General features: G+C 43.0%; 1 protein-coding gene across 1 annotated transcript in view; it reads right to left on the bottom strand.

Moving 5' to 3' along the window:
* Nucleotides 1-9,289: 9,289 nt before the first annotated feature.
* Nucleotides 9,290-20,255, bottom strand: part of mccc1 (methylcrotonyl-CoA carboxylase subunit) — a gene marked incomplete at its 3' end in the record, with an annotated part of 34,207 nt that continues 23,241 nt past the window's right edge. Inside the window, exons 13-19 of the mRNA XM_084310051.1 lie at nt 19,452-19,668; nt 15,555-15,641; nt 14,136-14,185; nt 13,196-13,333; nt 11,815-11,922; nt 10,608-10,679; nt 9,290-9,415 (exon numbers count right to left, since the gene is read on the bottom strand). Coding sequence (XP_084166177.1) covers nt 9,290-9,415; nt 10,608-10,679; nt 11,815-11,922; nt 13,196-13,333; nt 14,136-14,185; nt 15,555-15,641; nt 19,452-19,668 — 798 coding nt within the window. The remainder of the gene's footprint in view (nt 9,416-10,607; nt 10,680-11,814; nt 11,923-13,195; nt 13,334-14,135; nt 14,186-15,554; nt 15,642-19,451; nt 19,669-20,255) is intronic.

The following is a 20,255-nucleotide window of genomic DNA, read 5'->3' as shown; positions in this document are numbered from 1 at the left end:
TACAGACTAGTCACAGTCCTGACGCTCCTGTTGTTACAGACTAGTCACAGCCCTGACGCTCCTGTTGTTACAGACTAGTCACAGCCCTGACGCTCCTGGTGTTACAGACTAGTCACAGCCCTGACGCTCCTGTTACAGACTAGTCACAGTCCTGACGCTCCTGTTGCTACAGACTAGTCACAGTCCTGACGCTCCTGTTGCTACAGACTAGTCACAGCCCTGACGCTCCTGTTGTTACAGACTAGTCACAGCCCTGACGCTCCTGTTGTTACAGACTAGTCACAGCCATGACGCTCCTGTTGTTACAGACTAGTCACAGCCCTGACGCTCCTGTTGTTACAGACTAGTCACAGCCCTGACGCTCCTGTTGTTACAGACTAGTCACAGCCCTGACGCTCCTGTTGTTACAGACTAGTCACAGCCCTGACGCTCCTGGTGTTACAGACTAGTCACCGCCCTGACGCTCCTGTTGATACAGACTAGTCACAGCCCTGACGCTCCTGTTGTTACAGACTAGTCACAGCCCTGACGCTCCTGTTGTTACAGACTAGTCACAGCCCTGACGCTCCTGTAGTTACAGACTAGTCACAGCCCTGACGCTCCTGTTGTTACAGACTAGTCACAGCCCTGACGCCCCTGTTGTTACAGACTAGTCACAGCCCTGACTAGTGCGACATAGTGCTGGGCGATATGGGCTAAATTTGATATCACAATATTTTTTTGCATAATGTCGATATTTTATGACTCGATATTTATTGTATTAACACATCTTGCGCCAAAAACGAGTTTACTCGTTATTGCCCGCCAATCGAATAGCGCCAACAACGAGTTTACTAGTTTTTATGATCGTTATTTCCTTTATTCGCTATTGGCATTCATAATTCATCCAGGAAGGCTCCGGGAGCCAGCTGGACCCTGTCTGATATTTCAACGCCTCAATACCGCCGCCTAGTGGATTTCGGGCGAGTTGCACTCCACTCTAAACCGGATGTGGCGCTCTGTGCATCGGGGAAAATGCTCCGGCAGAGATATCTTGTAACGTGGATCAAGATACACACTCGAGTGCATGGGATCGCTTTCGAGAAGCAAGAATCAATATGCTTTCGGCGTTATTGCGTCATACAAACGGAAAATGGATCTAGCAGATCGTCATAAAATAATTGGAAAAAAAAATCTCCAGACTCATCGGCCACAGGTAAGAGGAATCTAACGTTAATTCCAGCTCGATTGTCCATTTATTTCATTGCAATCTATCCGATCAACGTATGGTGTCATACTAAAGAAAGCTGTTAGTGACAATCAAGGAATCATAAACGCCCCCCCCCCCCCCCCCCTTCACGCATGATGGAGCATAATGTATAACGATCATATGCATTTGAATTTTTTAATATAGCGTGTATAGGAACGAAACACCAATCGATTATGTATAATACGCATCGGGACTCGGGGCCTATAACGCGTGTTCTAGGAATTACTGCTATACACTCTAAAAACATACTTATATTCTCGACGGCACTAACACGACAATGTATGAATGGAAAAATATAACGTTCCCACATCCGGAACGATAGATACCCGATGTTGAATGGGCCATAGTAATGTCGATATAGCTATAATATTTAAAAAGTTATAGCCCTGCAAAGAAGGTGAGCCACTCCATAGGGTTATACAGCACGGGCAGAGAGTGGTAAAGATGGGCATACTGCGTGGCGCAGAATGTTAAAGTTTATAAATAACATTCCTGTATAAAACTGAACCAGACCAAATTGATTCATGTTATAAACCAGAATGTTTATTTAGCAATTATAGTCATCACAAAGAAATAAAGACCTTTTTCCTGCAGGTATTTAAAAATATAATAATCTACAAACATCACTAATGCCGCTTTTCCACTGCCACTACTTGACTCGACTCTACTCGCTATTGGTAGTGGTACCTGGTACTTAGTTCGTTTTCCACTGCAGGTAGTATCCCCCCCCCCTCTAGAGGTGAAGATAATTAGAGATATATATGAAGCATTTTTATTTCGGTAAATAAATGCATTACTTTTTCTCCGTTCTCCACTTGATATAATTAATCGAGTTGCAAACAAAAAGGCTGTGGGCTTTCAGAATATAAAAAAAAAATCAAATTCAGATAAATAAAATGCTTGTAGATTCATGACGAGCAGAATGGTGCAGGTAGTTTCTCTCCATTTTCAATTAATATATTTAAATCTAGGGTTTATTATTATATTTCTTGTATCTTCATTTGGGAAATATTAGTAATCAGTAAACCCGTTGGCACTGTGGGGGGGAGGAGGAGGGGAAAGGAAGAGAAAAGAAAATATAAATATATATATCTTAATTTACGGTAGGTAGGGCCCGAGGTCTATATATTTTCAATAAGTTAGAGGGCCTATAATGCAATGAGTGAGTGTCCTCAGGAGGAGGATGGACTGTTATACATAACCAGTCACTTAACTTGTTGGGGGAAAACGTCTCTTTGGTCATGCTATACTAATTCACAACAAATGAAAGAAATAACCATAAGATATTATATATTGTATATTATATAAGATCATATAATATACAACAAACTTTCAAAACCCTTCAATCTATCCAGATCGACACGCCAAGGATGTCCAATTTCTCCTTTATTATTTTTCTTGGCCATGGCAATACATCAATCAACTGAGATTGCGCGGCACGGTGGTGTAGTGGTTAACACTGTCGCCTCACAGCTAGAAGGTCCAGGGTTCGATTCCCGCTTGGGGACCAGGTTGCCGCGTTGCCAGGTACCCAGGTGGGGTATCTCCCGGGTCTTTCTGGAGTTTGCATGTTCTCTCCCTGTGCTCGCAAGGGTTTCCCCTCCAAAATATAAACCTAATGGAAAAACATGCAGAACAGATCGCTAAATGTTCTAGAATTTTTCACATCCCCACATACAAGGAAACAGGGTACCAACTGTCTTTACATTTAGTGCAGTCATTTGGAATAAAAATGATGTAATTTAACAGGCGTAATATGTCATTAGCAGCCATTTATATTGAAATAATTTACATCTAGTATTTATAGTCTGGGTTTGCGCCTGAAGACAATCTCCTCCCAGTCCTCTACAGAGATGTCCTGCTGTAAGTCTGTCTCCATGGAGACAAGCTCCTCCCAGTCCTCTACAGAGATGTCCCGCTGTAAATCTGTCTCCATGGAAACAAGCTCCTCCCAGTCCTCTACAGAGATGTCCCGCTGTAAGTCTGTCTCCATGGAGACAAGCTCCTCCCAGTCCTCTACAGAGATGTCCCGCTGTAAGTCTGTCTCCATGGAGACAAGCTCCTCCTAGTCCTCTACAGAGATGTCCTGCTGTAAGTCTGTCTCCATGAAGACAAGCTCCTCCCAGTCCTCTACAGAGATGTCCTGCTGTAAGTCTGTGTGGGGCGACAGTGGCTCGGGAGGTTCCCGGTTCGATTCCCGCTCCTCCCGGGCAGTATGTCAAAGTGTCCTTGAGCAAGACACTTAACCCCTAACTGCCCCCGATGAGCAGGTTGGCACCTTGCATGGTCGCCTCCGCCATCGGTGTGTGAATGTGTGAGTGAATGGGTCAAATGTGAGAAACAAATTGTAAAGCGCTTTGGATAAAAGCGCAATATAAATTTACCATTTACATATAGCATGAAGATAACTATGTTTACTACACATATACCAATTGGAACCTTAAATGTCCGTTTGTTCAATTAGTTTGAGTGCACTCAAGTCCCTACCACCACCCGTAACAAGGAATACTGTCCATCCAAGAGCAAGCAGGTTGAACCTGATGAGTAGTGGAGATGAAGATTGAAGATGAAGATGGCCGCGAAGTTCCAGTGAGTGGCGATGGAGACGAGGAGGCAGTGGGATGATGGCAACTCAAGCAGCACAATTCACTCTGTAGTTCAGTCTCAGCAGAAAACCAGCCTGCATAAAATGTGCCAAGTAATCACTCAGTTGTCCATATCAACAGTTCACTTGGACTACTCAATACATATTTTACATACTACAAATATCTCTAACGATATATTTTAACATTTCACTTACACATTTGAGCTTAGAGCTTAGAATATGTTCTGTCCAATCTTAATGGACCATTTTGTTTCTGCCTGTAGCTGAATTAACCAACCAATAAATAATAAATAAATAATTCTTTTCAAAATGAACAGTATTCAACAATTTCACATTAAACCATACCATTGGTAGTGTGAGACTTTGGCTATTTTTGCTAACACAAGGCAATTATATTTGTGCTCACACAGGGACTGTGATCAAATTCCTTTGGACCTACACAACAGCCACCCGTTGAGGCAGGAGAAGAGTCTGTTCTAAAACTGTCAAACTCAGAAATTCTAGACCCTCTTTTAAGTCTGCCATTAAAAAAACGAAATAAAACTCTAACCTTGTTTGGTTTGATACTATTTTATGAAGAGCCATTTCATTGGCTTAGTAATAATAATAATAATGGATTGGATTTATATAGCGCTCTTCTCTGACTGACTGTTGCTCTGACTCAGAGCGCTTCACAGAGTCCATTATTCGTTCATACACAGTCATCCCGGTGGTGGTAAGCTACAATTGCAGCCAGAGCTGCCCTGAGGCAGACTCACGGAAGCGTGGCGAATAATCAACGCCTACGGCCCCTCCGACCACCACCAACATTCATTCACATGCATACACATTCATATGAGGCAAGTAGGTTAAGTGTCTTGCCCAAGGACACAACGGCAATGGGATGGACATGGGCTTGAGCGGGATTCGAACCACAAACCCTTCGATCATTGGACGCCTAGTGACGATAAGACGCTTGTTTCTCTGTTCTTGGCGTCTCCACACTACTGTATATTCTGCCTGTTGCAATGTATTCTTTTTTCCCTTGTACTGTATTGTACCCATTCTGCAATCTGTTAATACAGTTTTCAATCAATCAATGAGGAACAAAGAGAAAAAAGTTATCAGTGCATTTTGGGAAAAACATAAAATGCATTCTCACCTCCCTATTTAAATTACACCACCAGGGGGCACCATATCGACCCTAATAACTGAGGGGAACAGTTGTCATATCTGTCTGGTGAGAATAATAATGATAATGCCTGGCTACATGTACATTCAAGTGCAAATTCAAATGATAACACACACATTTATAACAATTATTTTGTGAAAAGTTTATTTACTTGTTTATTCCAGTATCCAACATATTCAATATCAGCTTTTAGAGAAAAAACTAAAAGTCTATCAAATCAGTGAGAGAACAAGCATATCTGTACAGTAGCTTTATCAACACTATAAACACACTGCAACCATCACCACTAAACACAACAAAGTCCAGTAACCAGTGGCGTTTTTATATGTAAAATATTAGTGGGGCAATGATTTTTTCTGGCGTGGCGGTGTGGGGGGGTGAAAGTGGACGTTTTTAGTGTAAAAAAACACCTTATTTATTGCATTCTGGTGATTTCTTTTGCACTTTGTGATGGATTAAATGAACTGCTATTATAGAGCTCAACGCCACTGAAGGCCACATCAAAGCACACAGACAACTTTTTAGGGATTCTATGGCAACCACATTATGTCAACAACCTTGTCTTTAAACATGACACTAAAATATCACTCACCAAAGCTGTGGGCTCACTTGAAGAGAAAGGCAGCACTGGCTTTCGATGCTGGCCAATGTGTTAAGTCGCGGCTGTCCCATGGTATTGCGAGTAAACGTTTTTATTAGGGATGTTCGATATTGGCTTTTTTTTACCGATATCCGATAATGTCCAACTCTTAATTTCCGATACCGATATATGCTGGGTTTTCCCCCCCCAAAAACTGAATAATTTCAGGTAATTAACATTACATATCTCTTGTCGTGGAATTAACACAACATTATGCATACTTTTGACAATAAATAAAATAAGAATTTGTTCTTACTTGCTTGCCTGGGTAAATAAAGGTTAAATAAATGTAAAAAATTTAATTTAACCGATACCGATAATTACATTACATTTTAATGCCAATATTGGCCGATAATATCGGACATCCCTAGTTGTTATCCTTTTTAAGGTGGAAAAGTTCCTCTGACTCAGATGTCATCATATGACATGATTATTATGGTTATGATGATGATTTTCAGCAGAAAATCAGCAGGTCTCAGTAAAAGCCTCTTCTAGGTTGTTCTCATGGATGGATGTTAACGGTTACCTTTGCAAGCTGTTTGAGTTATAACGATATCCAGTGGCTTGGTGTGGACCCAGACATTTGATTTCAAATTTCTCCTCCAAATTTAGAGTTTCAAACCTGTGCTCGAGTAAATAATCCACCTTGTTCATTTTCACGTAACGTCACTAGCTACTCGGTAGTTTACAGTAGCTGCCGTTAGCAATCAAAAAAGCTTCTTTGCCGACTGTAATCCGATTCCAGCCAATCAACTTTGAAATACGAAAATGACGTACACTTGGGGCTAGCGGCTCCGAGCCCCACTTGCCATCAAATTGATGTGGTCTACTGTGAATGATAAAACACCCTGAGCATGCGCACTTGGATTTTCCCACGTACAGTACACCCTTCATTGATAGAGAAGGGCTAGCCCCATTCGTGCTATTTGAGACCTAACGATCGGGAGAATGACGCAATCTGAAACAGCAAGGCAGAGAGATGGCATGAACTAAAATACTAATAAAATGTATATGCAATTTAGTAAGATGCTATATCTATCCATACATACATAATAAGAGCAAATAATAGGCAAATCTTTAAGAATGAATAACATTTGTCTGCAGTTATTTTTGGTGACACTAGGTGGGGCTGCCTGTACGTTAATGCCAAGCAAGCAGTGCAAAAATGCTTCCGCATTCGTCACCGCACGCTAGTGCGGTAAAGCGCCCTTCTTTTCAGACAAATGCTACCGTGCGTGCACCGGCGGCGGCGTGCTCGCTCAGGTGCGTGCGTGCGCCGGCGTGCTCGCGCGAGGTGCCCGCGCATGCGCGACACGAGCGGAGCTCAATATATATAAGTCACCGCCCCTTAATCAGTATCTAGCAATAGCTCAATTGGCAAGGACACATGGCTGTGGATCCTATGGCTTGTTTGCTGGCGAGTTCGAATCCCATCGAAAATATTTTTTAACGTGATTTTTTTTTAACGTGTATTCTTTCGCCGGTTAAGGTTAGGCATGGTTAAGGTTAAGGTTAGGCATTGTTTCGGAGTTGGTTAAGGTTAGAACGGTTAAGTTTAGGCGCTGTTAAGGAGCTGGTTAAGGTTAGAGTTTGTCAAAGAGAATGGCAATATAATTTCTATGGTTAAGGTTAGGCATGGTTAAGGTTAAGGTTAAGGTTAGGCATTGTTTCGGAGTTGGTTAAGGTTAGAACGGTTAAGTTTAGGCGTTGTTAAGGAGCTGGTTAAGGTTAGAGTTTGTCAAAGAGAATGGCAATAGACAGCCTATTTCCGCGCGACCTGGGCGCTGGGCGGCGGAAAATGAAAGGCGCATTACTGCATGCCACTACGGTAAATTTTTGCACTGCTTGCTTGGCATAAAGCTACACGCGGTGGGGCTCTGCCCCTAATGACCAGTCGCCACTGCCAGTAACACACTGGGACCATCACCTCCATCAACTCCTAGCTTCTCTGATCGGAGTGTTGAAACAGGCTCTCACGTGGTCAGTAATAGTTAGTAATACGCCAATAGTGCTGCATTTACATTTAAATTAAACAAATGACATAAGAGCTACAATATATTAATAACACCAACATTACATCAGGACCCAGAACAGTGGGATGGAGAGAAAACAAAGATCCACATTTTAATGCATAATTACGCAACAAAAGATAAGGGAAGGAAAACAAAATAAAGGAAAACGTATCCATAATAATTTTTTGAATCAACAATTTTTTTAGACTGTGTTTAGGCAACTTTACATTGAGACCCAGAAGGAGTCGTCATGATCTCTCTGTCTGTCTGTCTGTCTGTCTGTCTGTCTGTCTGTCTGTCTGTCTGTCTGTCTGTCTGTCTGTCTGTCTGTCTGTCTGTCTGTCTATCTATCTATCTATCTGTCATCATGTTGGATCTACAGGTGAACCGGCCCGTCTGGTTATTACAGGTGAACCGGTCCGTCTGGTTATTACGGGTGAACCGGTCCGTTTGGTTATTACAAGTGAACCGGTCCGTCTGGTTATTACAGGTGAACCGGTCCGTCTGGTTATTACAGGTGAACCGGTCCGTCTGGTTATTACAGGTGAACCGGTCCGTCTGGTTATTACAGGTGAACCGGCCCGTCTGGTTATTACAGGTGAACCGGTCCGTCTGGTTATTACAGGTGAACCGGTCCGTCTGGTTATTACAGATGAACCGGTCCGTCTGGTTATTACAGATGAACCGGTCCGTCTGGTTATTACAGGTGAACCGGTCCGTCTGGTTATTACAGGTGAACCGGTCCGTCTGGTTATTACAGGTGAACCGGTCCGTCTGGTTATTACAGGTGAACCGGTCCGTCTGGTTATTACAGGTGAACCGGTCCGTCTGGTTATTACAGGTGAACCGGTCCGTCTGGTTATTACAGGTGAACCGGTCCGTTTGGTTATTACAGGTGAACCGGCCCGTCTGGTTATTACAGGTGAACCGGTCCGTCTGGTTATTACAGGTGAACCGGTCCGTTTGGTTATTACAGGTGAACCGGCCCGTCTGGTTATTACAGGTGAACCGGTCCGTCTGGTTATTACAGGTGAACCGGTCCGTCTGGTTATTACAGGTGAACCGGTCCGTCTGGTTATTACAGGTGAACCGGTCCGTCTGGTTATTACAGGTGAACCGGTCCGTCTGGTTATTACAGGTGAACCGGTCCGTCTGGTTATTACAGGTGAACCGGTCCGTCTGGTTATTACAGGTGAACCGGCCCGTCTGGTTATTACAGGTGAACTAGAAGAGATGTCGTATCTGACGTCATGGAAGGAACAGGTCCATATTTAGACTTCTGGTCTGCAGGCGCCATGTTGACTCTTATCTACAACATTCTATCTGCTAGCTAGCACTGTATACATCTCCATGACAACAGTAACTTTACCTGAAACTCACACACACACCATTAGACAGTCTACTCCTCTCCACCCTCCTCCCCCCTCTCCTCCAGAGAGTCTACTCCTCTCCACCCTCCTCCCCCCTCTCCTCCAGAGAGAGTCTACTCCTCTCCACCCTCCTCCCCCCTCTCCTCCAGAGAGAGTCTACTCCTCTCCACCCTCCTCCCCCCTCTCCTCCAGAGAGAGTCTAGTCCTCTCCACCCTCCTCCCCCCTCTCCTCCAGAGAGAGTCTACTCCTCTCCACCCTCCTCCTCCTCCTCCTCTAGCTCCACCAGGGCTGCGTGGCGGTTGGCCTGGGAACCCTCGCTGAAGAACACCTTCTTTATCAGACCAGCCTTAGGAGCCCTGATGGTGTGCTGTAGAGAACACACACACACACACACACCCATTAGCAACACTCCCCCACCATATGAACTCTGAACCCCAGGCTCTGTTACTGTACGACTCAGTTTATACCTGCTGCTTTCACTGTGGACTGCCCTACACTGTCATCAGTCATCAATCATAATAACTACCCACCCACTATAGTCTGCCCATACTCTGTATGATAGCATGTACAACAGCACTGTATATACCATATATATACATTATATATTTACCACATGTATATATACTTATCCATATCTGTCCGAATATACCTGCATATAATCCTCCATTATACCTACTTACAGTATACACCTGCATATAACCTAAACCCATATAACTATGTATGATAGCATGTACAATAATGCTGTATATACCGTATATATTAGGGGTGTAACGGTACGTGTATTCGTCCCGCGACTTCACGATACGGACGTCACGGTTCGGTACATCCAGCCATACGACGAATATGTCTCATACCACTAGGTGAAACTATGGTTGCACATTTTACAAATTTATGCTCAATATATATTTACTTTACTTTACTGGCTTACTGTGACCTTTAACGTTGAATATTAAGCTTGTATTGCCAAATTTAGATGATGAATAAAACGTTGAAGCTTGTAAAGGCATGATGACAAGCGGACAGAACAAATTAACAACCGCGCACTCTGCACTGGGCTGGACTCTACACGCACACACACACCAACTTTCTCCCACGGACTTTCCCACACAGCTGACCATAATATATATATATATCCATCTGTCTGTACATAACTGCATATAATCCTTCTTACATATCTGTAGATACTATATATATATACTGTATCTGTACATATCCCTTACTAGTTACACTGCTGTTCAGTATGACTTACTACCAGTGTCTTTATACCTGTATCACTGTACATATTAATACTACAACTCTGTACATACATCTGATTAGCACTATTACTCAGTAGTACTAATTTATATTTTTTATACCCAGTTTTAATCACCTGTACATTGTTTTCGCACTTTACTGCTACATTTGCACTCTGGTTGGATGCCAGACTTATTTTCATTGTACTGTACTTGTGCTGTATGATGACAATACATTTGAATCTAATGTAATGTAATGTAATCTACTGTAATGTAATCTACTGTAATGTAATCTACTGTAATGTAATGTGTGTGCATGTTTCTTACCTCCATCTTCATAGCGTTCATGACCATTAAAGGATCTCCTATGTTCACATGGTCTCCTACTTTCACAAACACCTGGAGACAACAAGACAACAATATGATCAACACCTGGAAACAACAAGACAACAATATGACCAACACCTGGAGACAACAAGACAACAATATGACCAACACATGGAGACAACAATATGATCAACACCTGTAAACAACAAGACAACAATATGACCAACACCTGGAGACAACAAGACAACAATATGATCAACACCTGGAGACAACAAGACAACAATATGATCGACACCTGTAGACAACAAGACAACAATATGACCAACACCTGGAGACAAGAAGACAGCAATATGATCAACACCTGGAGACAACAAGACAACAATATGATCTATGTGTAACAATTAGGGCTGTCAGTTTATCGCGTTAATTAGATTAATTAATTACACAGCAAATTACCGCGTTATGAAAATTAACTCAAAATTAATTACAATATATATTTTTTTTTTATAATATTATTTTTGTATCTCATTCATTCCATAAGAATGTAGAATACACATTTACAGACTTTTTTTGCATGTTCTTGGTATCTGATTCTAGGGACATCTATGAATCTCAGGGAATGTATTCCCAGTGTCAGAAATACTGTGGGCTAGATCCACAAAGAATGGATTGCACGGTGCAAGTTGCACCCTTACTTACAATTCATTATGAATTGAAAATGGGGGACCCTGATGTAAACAAGACAAAAGTATTTCTCTGGTCTGCATCCCCTTAACAATTGTGTGTATTGAGCCGTACTGTATTGTACCCATTCTGCAATCTGTTAATAACATTTTCATTCAATCAATCAATCTGCGCGGTGATTGATTGAATTACATTTTTATTTTGAGTAAATTGTAATGAACCAAATGAGAATATCAATACAGTTTTTTTTTTATCTTTGACTGTGAATAACACCATGCTCAAATTGACCAGACCTGAAAAATCTAAGCAAATTAATAGATGGAAGATGATTAAACAGAAGGTTTTGTAGATACAGTACTGAATTCTGCCATCCATGCAATTTGAAATATGATTATAGAATATAGAATATCAGGCATAAAATGGTTATGCGATTAAAATGTGATTAGATTAATTAATTACAAATCCTGTAATTAATTAGATACATTTTTTCAATCGCCTGACAGCACTAGTAACAATGTGTTACCTTCTCTATAGTTCCAGTCATAGGGGCCACTGCTCCACCCTGGGCCCCTGAACCACTGACCCCTGCTAGGAACTTTGGTACAGGAACTGATACCTCACAACTACCCTCCTAGAGAGAGAGAGAGAGAGAGAGAGAGAGAGAGAGAGAGAGAGAGAGAGAGAGAGAGAGAGAGAGAGAGAGAGAGAGAGAGAGAGAGAGAGAGACAGAGAGAAAGACAGAGAGAGCAAGGGGGAGAGATGGATAAAGACAGATAGAGAGAGACAGATAAAGACATAGACAGAGAGAGCAAGGGAGAGAGAGAGACAGAGAGAGCAAGGGAGAGAGGAGAGAGAGGGAGAGCGTGCAAGGGAGAGAGAGACAGAGAGGGAGACAGAGATAGGGAGAGAGAGAGAGAGAGAGAGACAGAGAGAGCAAGGGGGAGAGAGAGCGACAGAGAGGGAGATAGAGAGACAGAGAGAGAGAGAGAGAGAGAGAGAGAGAGAGAGAATGTTATGAATGGAAGATATAACAGACTATTGATAACAGAATGGTATGAATGAAAGATATAACAGACTATTGATAACAGATGAACCGTGTTACAGGACGGCAAGTCTGGGCTTAAATATATGACGAGGCACAGACATTATAGTCATGTTAAGCAAACTTCACATTCTTCTCAGCTCAGATAAATCATGCCATAAGAGTAAAAAAGTAAAAGACCAAACACTATAAAAATATATTATACACAACTTAAATTAAATTAGGTAAACATGTAGTGCAAAGTAAAAAATATGGTGTAAGGGTTTAAAGTGCATTCTGCCTAATGTGCTTAATCTGAATAGACTCATACATGTGCAAATTAATATGGCCTACTGTAACGGTGTGCTAGAGTTCACAGGTGAATTACGCGAAGGGGAGCATTATGGCAGGAGAGTTATTTTTTTTAAAGAGTGAGGCCCCGGCAGGAAGTGGCAATTTGGCAAGTAAAATACCTGGAAGTATTTTATGAATACCAAATGATCCACGGCCAGGTACTGGTCCGCAACCCGATGGTTGGGGACCTCTGCTATAGAACCATCTCTCTATACTCTGTTATGCACAAGTTTACAGACTTTCGGAGTGCGTACTGGAGTAGATTATTCAATGAGACTGCCAGCCAGCTTTTGTGCGATGGAGAAATACAATTTCAATTGTGACAGAGAGAAGATCATCTCCCGATCAGATACAATTTAACACAAAGAGTTCCAAAGATATTAATGTTTCTCGGCATATTTACACACCGCCAACAAAGTACTGGGCCGAATGGATTTTGGTGTGTCACCTATCCTCTCATTTCATCTATATAGACCGTGCCGGGTCACATATGGTTCTAGGGTATATAAGGGTTCTACATAGAACGTACCATAGAAAACAGATGGACAGTATTGTTTAAGATGACCAGTTTGGGGCGGGACTTCACCCCGTTGACAGAACAATGGAGAAACGAAGCTCCGCCCTCAGTCTCCACCTCACCGGTCACATGGTACACATCTCCACCAATCTGAAAATAGAAAACTTTATCTCATTAGCAACACAGAGAACTTTAAAATGACTGTACAACACATAACATACTGACTGCACTGTTCAACACATAACATACTGACTGTACTGTTCAACACATAACATACTGACTGCACTGTTCAACACATAACATACTGACTGTACTGTTCAACACATAACATACTGATTGTACTGTTCAACACATAACATACTGACTGTACTGTTCAACACATAACATACTGACTGTACTGTTCAACACATAACATACTGACTGTACTGTTCAACACATAACATACTGACTGTACAACATAACATACTGACTGTTCAACACATAACATACTGACTGTACAACATAACATACTGACTGTTCAACACATAACATACTGACTGTATTGTTCAACACATAACATACTGACTGTACAACATAACATACTGACTGTACTGTTCAACACATAACATACTGACTGTACAACATAACATACTGACTGTACTGTTCAACACATAACATACTACATAACATACTGACTGTACAACATAACATACTGACTGTACTGTTCAACACATAACATACTGACTGTACTGTTCAACACAACAAACAGCATGTTCTCATGCGCTGTACACGTAATAAATTATTCTCTATCCCTGGCTGACCCATCCTGCATTCAGGAGTGTAAATAAAATTAAATCTAATATTATCTAACCTAATCTATTTGATGATCAATTTTAAAATAATGCCACCATCATATAAGATCAAATAACATAATTCTTTATTGATGCCCTTGGGTAAATTCAGGAACCCTCACCTGCATGTTGTAGCTGCCATCTTTGTTGTATATGACCACGACGTCCACCTCTAAAGAGACACAAAATATAACTATATATATATACTGGCAGAATATAACTATAAATATATATACTGGTCAAATATAACTATACATATATATACTGGCCAAATATAACTATAAATATATATACTAGACAAATATAACTATACAGGTGCAGCTCAATCAATTAGAATATTGTGGAAAAGTTATTTTATTTCAGTAATGCAATTCAAAAAGCGAAACTCTCATAGATTATAGATTCATTACACACAATGTGAAATATTTCAAGCCTTTATTTGTTTTAATTTAGATGATTATGGCTTACAGCTCATGAAAGGCCAAAATTCTGTATCTCAGAAAGTTTGAATATTACATAAGCCATAAATATTTGTATACAGAAATGTCAGCCTTCTGAAAAGTATGTTCATGTATGTTCACTCAGTACTTGGTTGGGGCTCCTTTTGCACAAATTACTGCATCAATACAGCAAAATATATTGACTTTTCCACAATATTCTAATTTATTGAGCTGCACCTGTATATACTGGCCAAATATAACTATACATATTTATACTGGCCAAATATAACTATTAGGGCTGTCAGTTTATATTAATTAGATTAATTAATTACACAGCAAATTATCGCGTTATGAAAATTAACTCAAAATTAATTTACATTTTTTATTTATTTTTTTATCTCATTCATTCCTTAAGAACGTAGAATACACATTTACAGACGTTTTTTTAATATGGTCCATTTGCATGTTCTTGGTATCTGATTCTAGGGACATCTATGAATCTCAGGGAATGTATTCCCAGTGTCAGAAATACTGTGTCTGTTATAGGCTTGAGTAAATTGTAATGAACCAAATGAGAATATCAATAAAAAAATGTATCTTTGACTGTGAATAACACCATGCTAAAATTGACCAGACCTGAAAAATCTAAGCAAATTAATAAATGGAAGATGATTAAACAGAAGGTTTTGTAGATACAGTACTGAATTCTGCCATACGGACACATGCAATTTGAAATATGATTATAGAATATAGAATATCAGGCATAAAATGCGATTAATTAATTACAAATCCTGTAATTAATTAGATAAACAATTTTAATCGCCTGACAGCACTAATAACTATACATATATATACTGGCAGAATATAACTATAAATATATATACTGGCCAGTGGCCAAATATAACTATACATATACAGTCAAAACTGGCCAAATATAACTATACATATTTATACTGGCCAAATATAACTACAAATATATATACTGGCCAAATATAACTATAACTGGCCAAATGGCACCATATCCGTTGATTGGACGAATGGTTATTGAAGCAAATCAATGTTTTATGGTGTAAATATAATGATTATTATTATTCCGCTCACTCTTGTCTCCCGGCTGTAGAGTCATGTTTCTGTGGAACAAGGTGTTGAGTCTCCGTCCACTGCTGGAGCCGAACGGAGAGGAGGGGTCTGGACACACACACACACACAGAGACACACACACACACAGAGACACACACACACACACACACAGAGACACACACACACAGACACACACACAGAGACACACACACACACAGAGACACAGACAGACACACGCAGACACACACACACAGAGACACACACAGAGACACACACACACACACACACACACACACACACACACACACACACACAGAGACACACACACACACAGAGACACAGACAGACACACACACACAGAGACACAGGCACACACACACAGAGACACAGACAGACACAGAGACACAGACAGACACACACACACACACAGAGACACAGACAGACACACACACACAGAGACACAGACACACACACACACACACACAGAGACACAGACAGACACACACACACAGAGACACAGACAGACACACACAGACACACACAGAGACACAGACAGACACACACACACAGAGACACAGGCACACACACACAGAGACACAGACAGACACAGAGACACATACAGACACACACACACACACAGAGACACAGACAGACACACACAGACACAGGCACACACACACAGAGACACAGACAGACACAGAGACACAGACAGAGACACAGACAGACACACACACACACACAGAGACACAGACAGACACACACACACAGAGACACAGACAGACACACACAGACACACACAGAGACACAGGCACACACACACAGACACACAGAGACACAGACACACACCAGACAGACAGACACACACAGAAACACAGACAGACACACACACACAGAGACACACGCACACACACCCAGAGACACACACACACCCACAGAGACACACACACACACACACACACCCACAGAGACACACCCACAGAGACACACACCCACACCCACAGAGACACACACACACACACACAAAATAAATCACATGATCATGTATTATGTTTTTAAATGTTTAATGTCAACTAAACAGCAAGAAGACAGAGGTCATGGTTGTGGCCAAGCAGTCACTGCTCCGGAAGGTTGGAAATCTCCTTCTAGAAGTGGATGGCTGCTCCATCCACCCTTCCCCAGAAGTCCGCAAACCTGGGTGTAATACTGGACTCCACCCTAATTCACACATCGAATCAATAACCAAATCTGCTTTTTTCCACCTCAAAAATATCTCCAGACTCTGCCCATCTCTCCCCGACTCTGTCACAGAGACACTCACCCCTTCATCCCCTCCGTCTGGACCCTAGTGCAGTCCTTGTAGGGCAATATGTTCAGAACTCAGCTGCTAGGGTTCTCACCCGCACCAAGCCCTGGCACCACATCACTCCCACCCTCATCCACCTCTACTGGCTTCCAGTCGAGTCCTGCATCGACTTTAAGATCTTCCTCATCACCTACAAATCCCTTCATTCCCTTGCCCCCCGGTACCTAGCCGACCTCCTCCATCACTACATCCCACCCCGGAGGCTGCAGTCCTCTGGTCTCCTCTCCATCCCCACCACCAACCTGCGCACTGTCTGTCCCAGAGCCTTCTGTGTTGCCGCACCCACCCTCTGGAACTCCCTCCCTCCAGACATCCGCAACGCTACATCCCTGGACTCCTTCAAATCACAACTCAAATCTCACCTCTTCACCAAATGTATTACCCTCTGAGGTCTGAGCTATTTTGTGATATGTGACCCAGCACAGACTCTGGGTCCTTTAGAGGGATCTTAATTTATTTAAAAAAATGTATTACATGATATGAAAGTACAGGTTCATGGGACGTCCGGGTTAGCAAGCTAGGAGATGGCAGCATAAGAAAACGCGCTCCCGACAAATTAAGTCAGAAGTAGCCCACTACGACTCGAATCAGCAAAACATTTTGTGACAATTTGATGCAAGATTGTGGGTCTTGAGAATGCCTAAAGGAAAGACGAAGAAGTCAATGCAGTATGAGTTACTCCAAGAAGACGGAGATAGCCAGCTAGCTCCCCCGGCTAGCAGCGCTATTGACGTTAATTTATAAAAAAATATTTTTTTCCCCCTCCTTTTTTCCGATTTTTCTCCCATCCCACTGTTAGTCGTTTTGCCAATTCCCAACCCCCTTCCTGGTTGTTGCGCACTTTCCCCTACTGTTGGTCCGAGAGGCCGGAGACTGTCGCATGCTTTCCTCCGACGCATGTGCAGCCAGCCGGCAGCCAGCCTGGCAGCGCAGATTCTCACTGGGAGAGTGTAACGTGTGGGAGGCCGCACTACCTCTCTCCAGATCCTACCCTCGCTGAGCAGGCGCCCCGACCGAACTGTAGGGGTCGCTGTCCACAACGCCCAGGACCCACCCGCCAGCTTTCCCCACCCCCTAATACTGCCAATTGTATTAGTGTGAACGGCCAGCCAAGCTGGTGAAAACGCCGGGAGCTGGATTCGAACACGCGAACCCAGCGTCTCCAGCGTTGGTGACGAACGCAATCTCCGCTAAATTCGAAGCCGCCCTCAGGCGCCTCACCGAGGTCCATTGTAGTCAAAATGTCAAGCTACAGGATGAAAGAAGAAATACTGAAACTGGCATGGCAGAAGCGGGGATTTCAACTTTTCGGGAGAAGGGTAAACCTCTATCATGTCTATGCGCCTGATGCTTTGAAAAAGCGAAGGGAATAAGGCGAAGCGAAATCGGTGCTGAAGGAGAAGAAAAAATGTATTTCAAACTCCGTTCCCGGCCGCCTGTACCCGTTCCGCAACTGTAAGTTACTTCCGGGGTAGGCCTGATTGGCCCCGACAGGCACGTGACGCGGCAAACTCAGGACGCGCAACGAGGCTGCTGAGAGCTGTCGCGCGGAAATAGGCTGTCTATTGCCATTCTCTAACACAAACTCTAACCTTAACCAGCTCCTTAACAGCGCCTAAACTTAACCGTTCTAACCTTAACCAACTCCGAAACAATGCCTAACCTTAACCTTAACCTTAACCATGCCTAACCTTAACTATAGAAAGAATATTGCCATTCTCTAAGACAAACTCTAACCATAACCAGCTCCTTAACAGCGCCTAAACTTAACCGTTCTAACCTTAACCAACTCCGAAACAATGCCTAACCTTAACCTTAACCTTAACCATGCCTAACCTTAACCGGCGAAAGAATACACGGTAAAAAAAAAATCACGTTAAAAAAAAAAATTTGATGGGATTCGAACTCGTCAAGAACGGACCGCAGGACCGCTGCTCTGCCAGGTGAGCTGAAGCGCCGAATGAAAATCATGGCGGATTAGGGCGGTGACATAATTCCGCAAGCTCTGCCGCTCCGCTCCGCGGAGCGTGCCGCGCGGCAGAGAAAGTTGCGCGTCACGTGCCTGTCGGGGCCAATCAGGCCTACCCCGGAAGTAACTTACAGTTGCGGAACAGTTATAGGCTTCCCGGCCAGGCTAAGAGTTGTCTACCAGGAGGGAACAGTTCGGTATGGATCAGCGGAGGAAGCGACCGCCGATATGCGTGAATCGGTACTTTGTATAATTCGGTCGGTACCCTTAAAAGTACAGAGTTCGGTACTCAACCCTACTAATAACACCGACCGACCAACCAACCGACTGACCAACCAACCAGCCGGCCGAATTGTGGGGAGCTTGGTTCTTCTCCTGGCCAGAGACATCAAGTCCTACCAAACTCCTGAACCTGAATTTGTACTTGATTAGCAACGCTTTAACAATGAATTTGTATGAACCATTCAGATTTGACCACGCGCATAATTAACCTCTCAACAACCCACCAATTAAACAACCAACCAACAAACAAACCAGCCATCCACCCAGTGATCCAACCAGCCAAATAACCATCATCTCCACTCACCGCTGGAGTCCTGTAGGAAGCGCTCAGTGTGTGTCTTCTCCTGCAGGATGAGGCCCAGGGCGGCCTGGCAGAGCGTGGCCCCAGACAGAGGCCTTGCTGGGGGGAAGAGGGCGGCGTGGTGCTTAGGGATGAACCCTGTGGTCACGTTACCTGCCTCAAACTCAGGGTGACCTGACAGACTCAACAGGAAGTCTATGTTGGTGTTCAGACCTACGATCTGAGAGGGAGAGAGAGAGAGAGAGAGGCAGAGAGAGAGAGAAGAGAGAGAGAGAGAGAGAGAGAGAGAGAGAGAGAGAGAGAGAGAGAGAGAGAGAGAGAGAGAGAGAGAGAGAGGCAGAGAGAGGCAGAGAGAGAGAGAGAGAGAGAGAGAGAGAGAGAGAGAGAGAGAGAGAGAGAGAGAAGAGAGAGAGAGAGAGAGAGAGAGAGAGAGGAGAGAGAGGAGAGAGAGAGAGAGAGAGAGGCAGAGAGAGAAGAGGCAGAGAGAGAGAGAGAGAGAGAGGGGAGAGAGAGGGGAGAGTGAGAGAGAGAGAGAGAGAGAGAGAGAGAGAGAGAGAGAGAGAGAGAGAGAGAGAGGAGAGAGAGAGAGAGGAGAGAGAGAGAGGAGAGAGGCAGAGAGAGAGAGGCAGAGAGAGAGAGAGAGGGGGAGAGAGGGGGATGGAGAGAAAGGAGGATGAGATGTGAAAAGTGTATTCTTACATTATACTGCAGTACAGTAGTGTAGTGTGTATATCTTACATTATACTGCAGTACAGTAGTGTAGTGTGTATATCTTACATTATACTGCAGTAGTGTAGTGTGTATATC

Source organism: Notolepis coatsorum (assembly GCF_963971535.1).
Source record: "Notolepis coatsorum genome assembly, chromosome: 3".
NCBI lineage: Eukaryota > Metazoa > Chordata > Actinopteri > Aulopiformes > Paralepididae > Notolepis > Notolepis coatsorum.
This window is presented reverse-complemented; position numbering and strand designations above follow the sequence as displayed.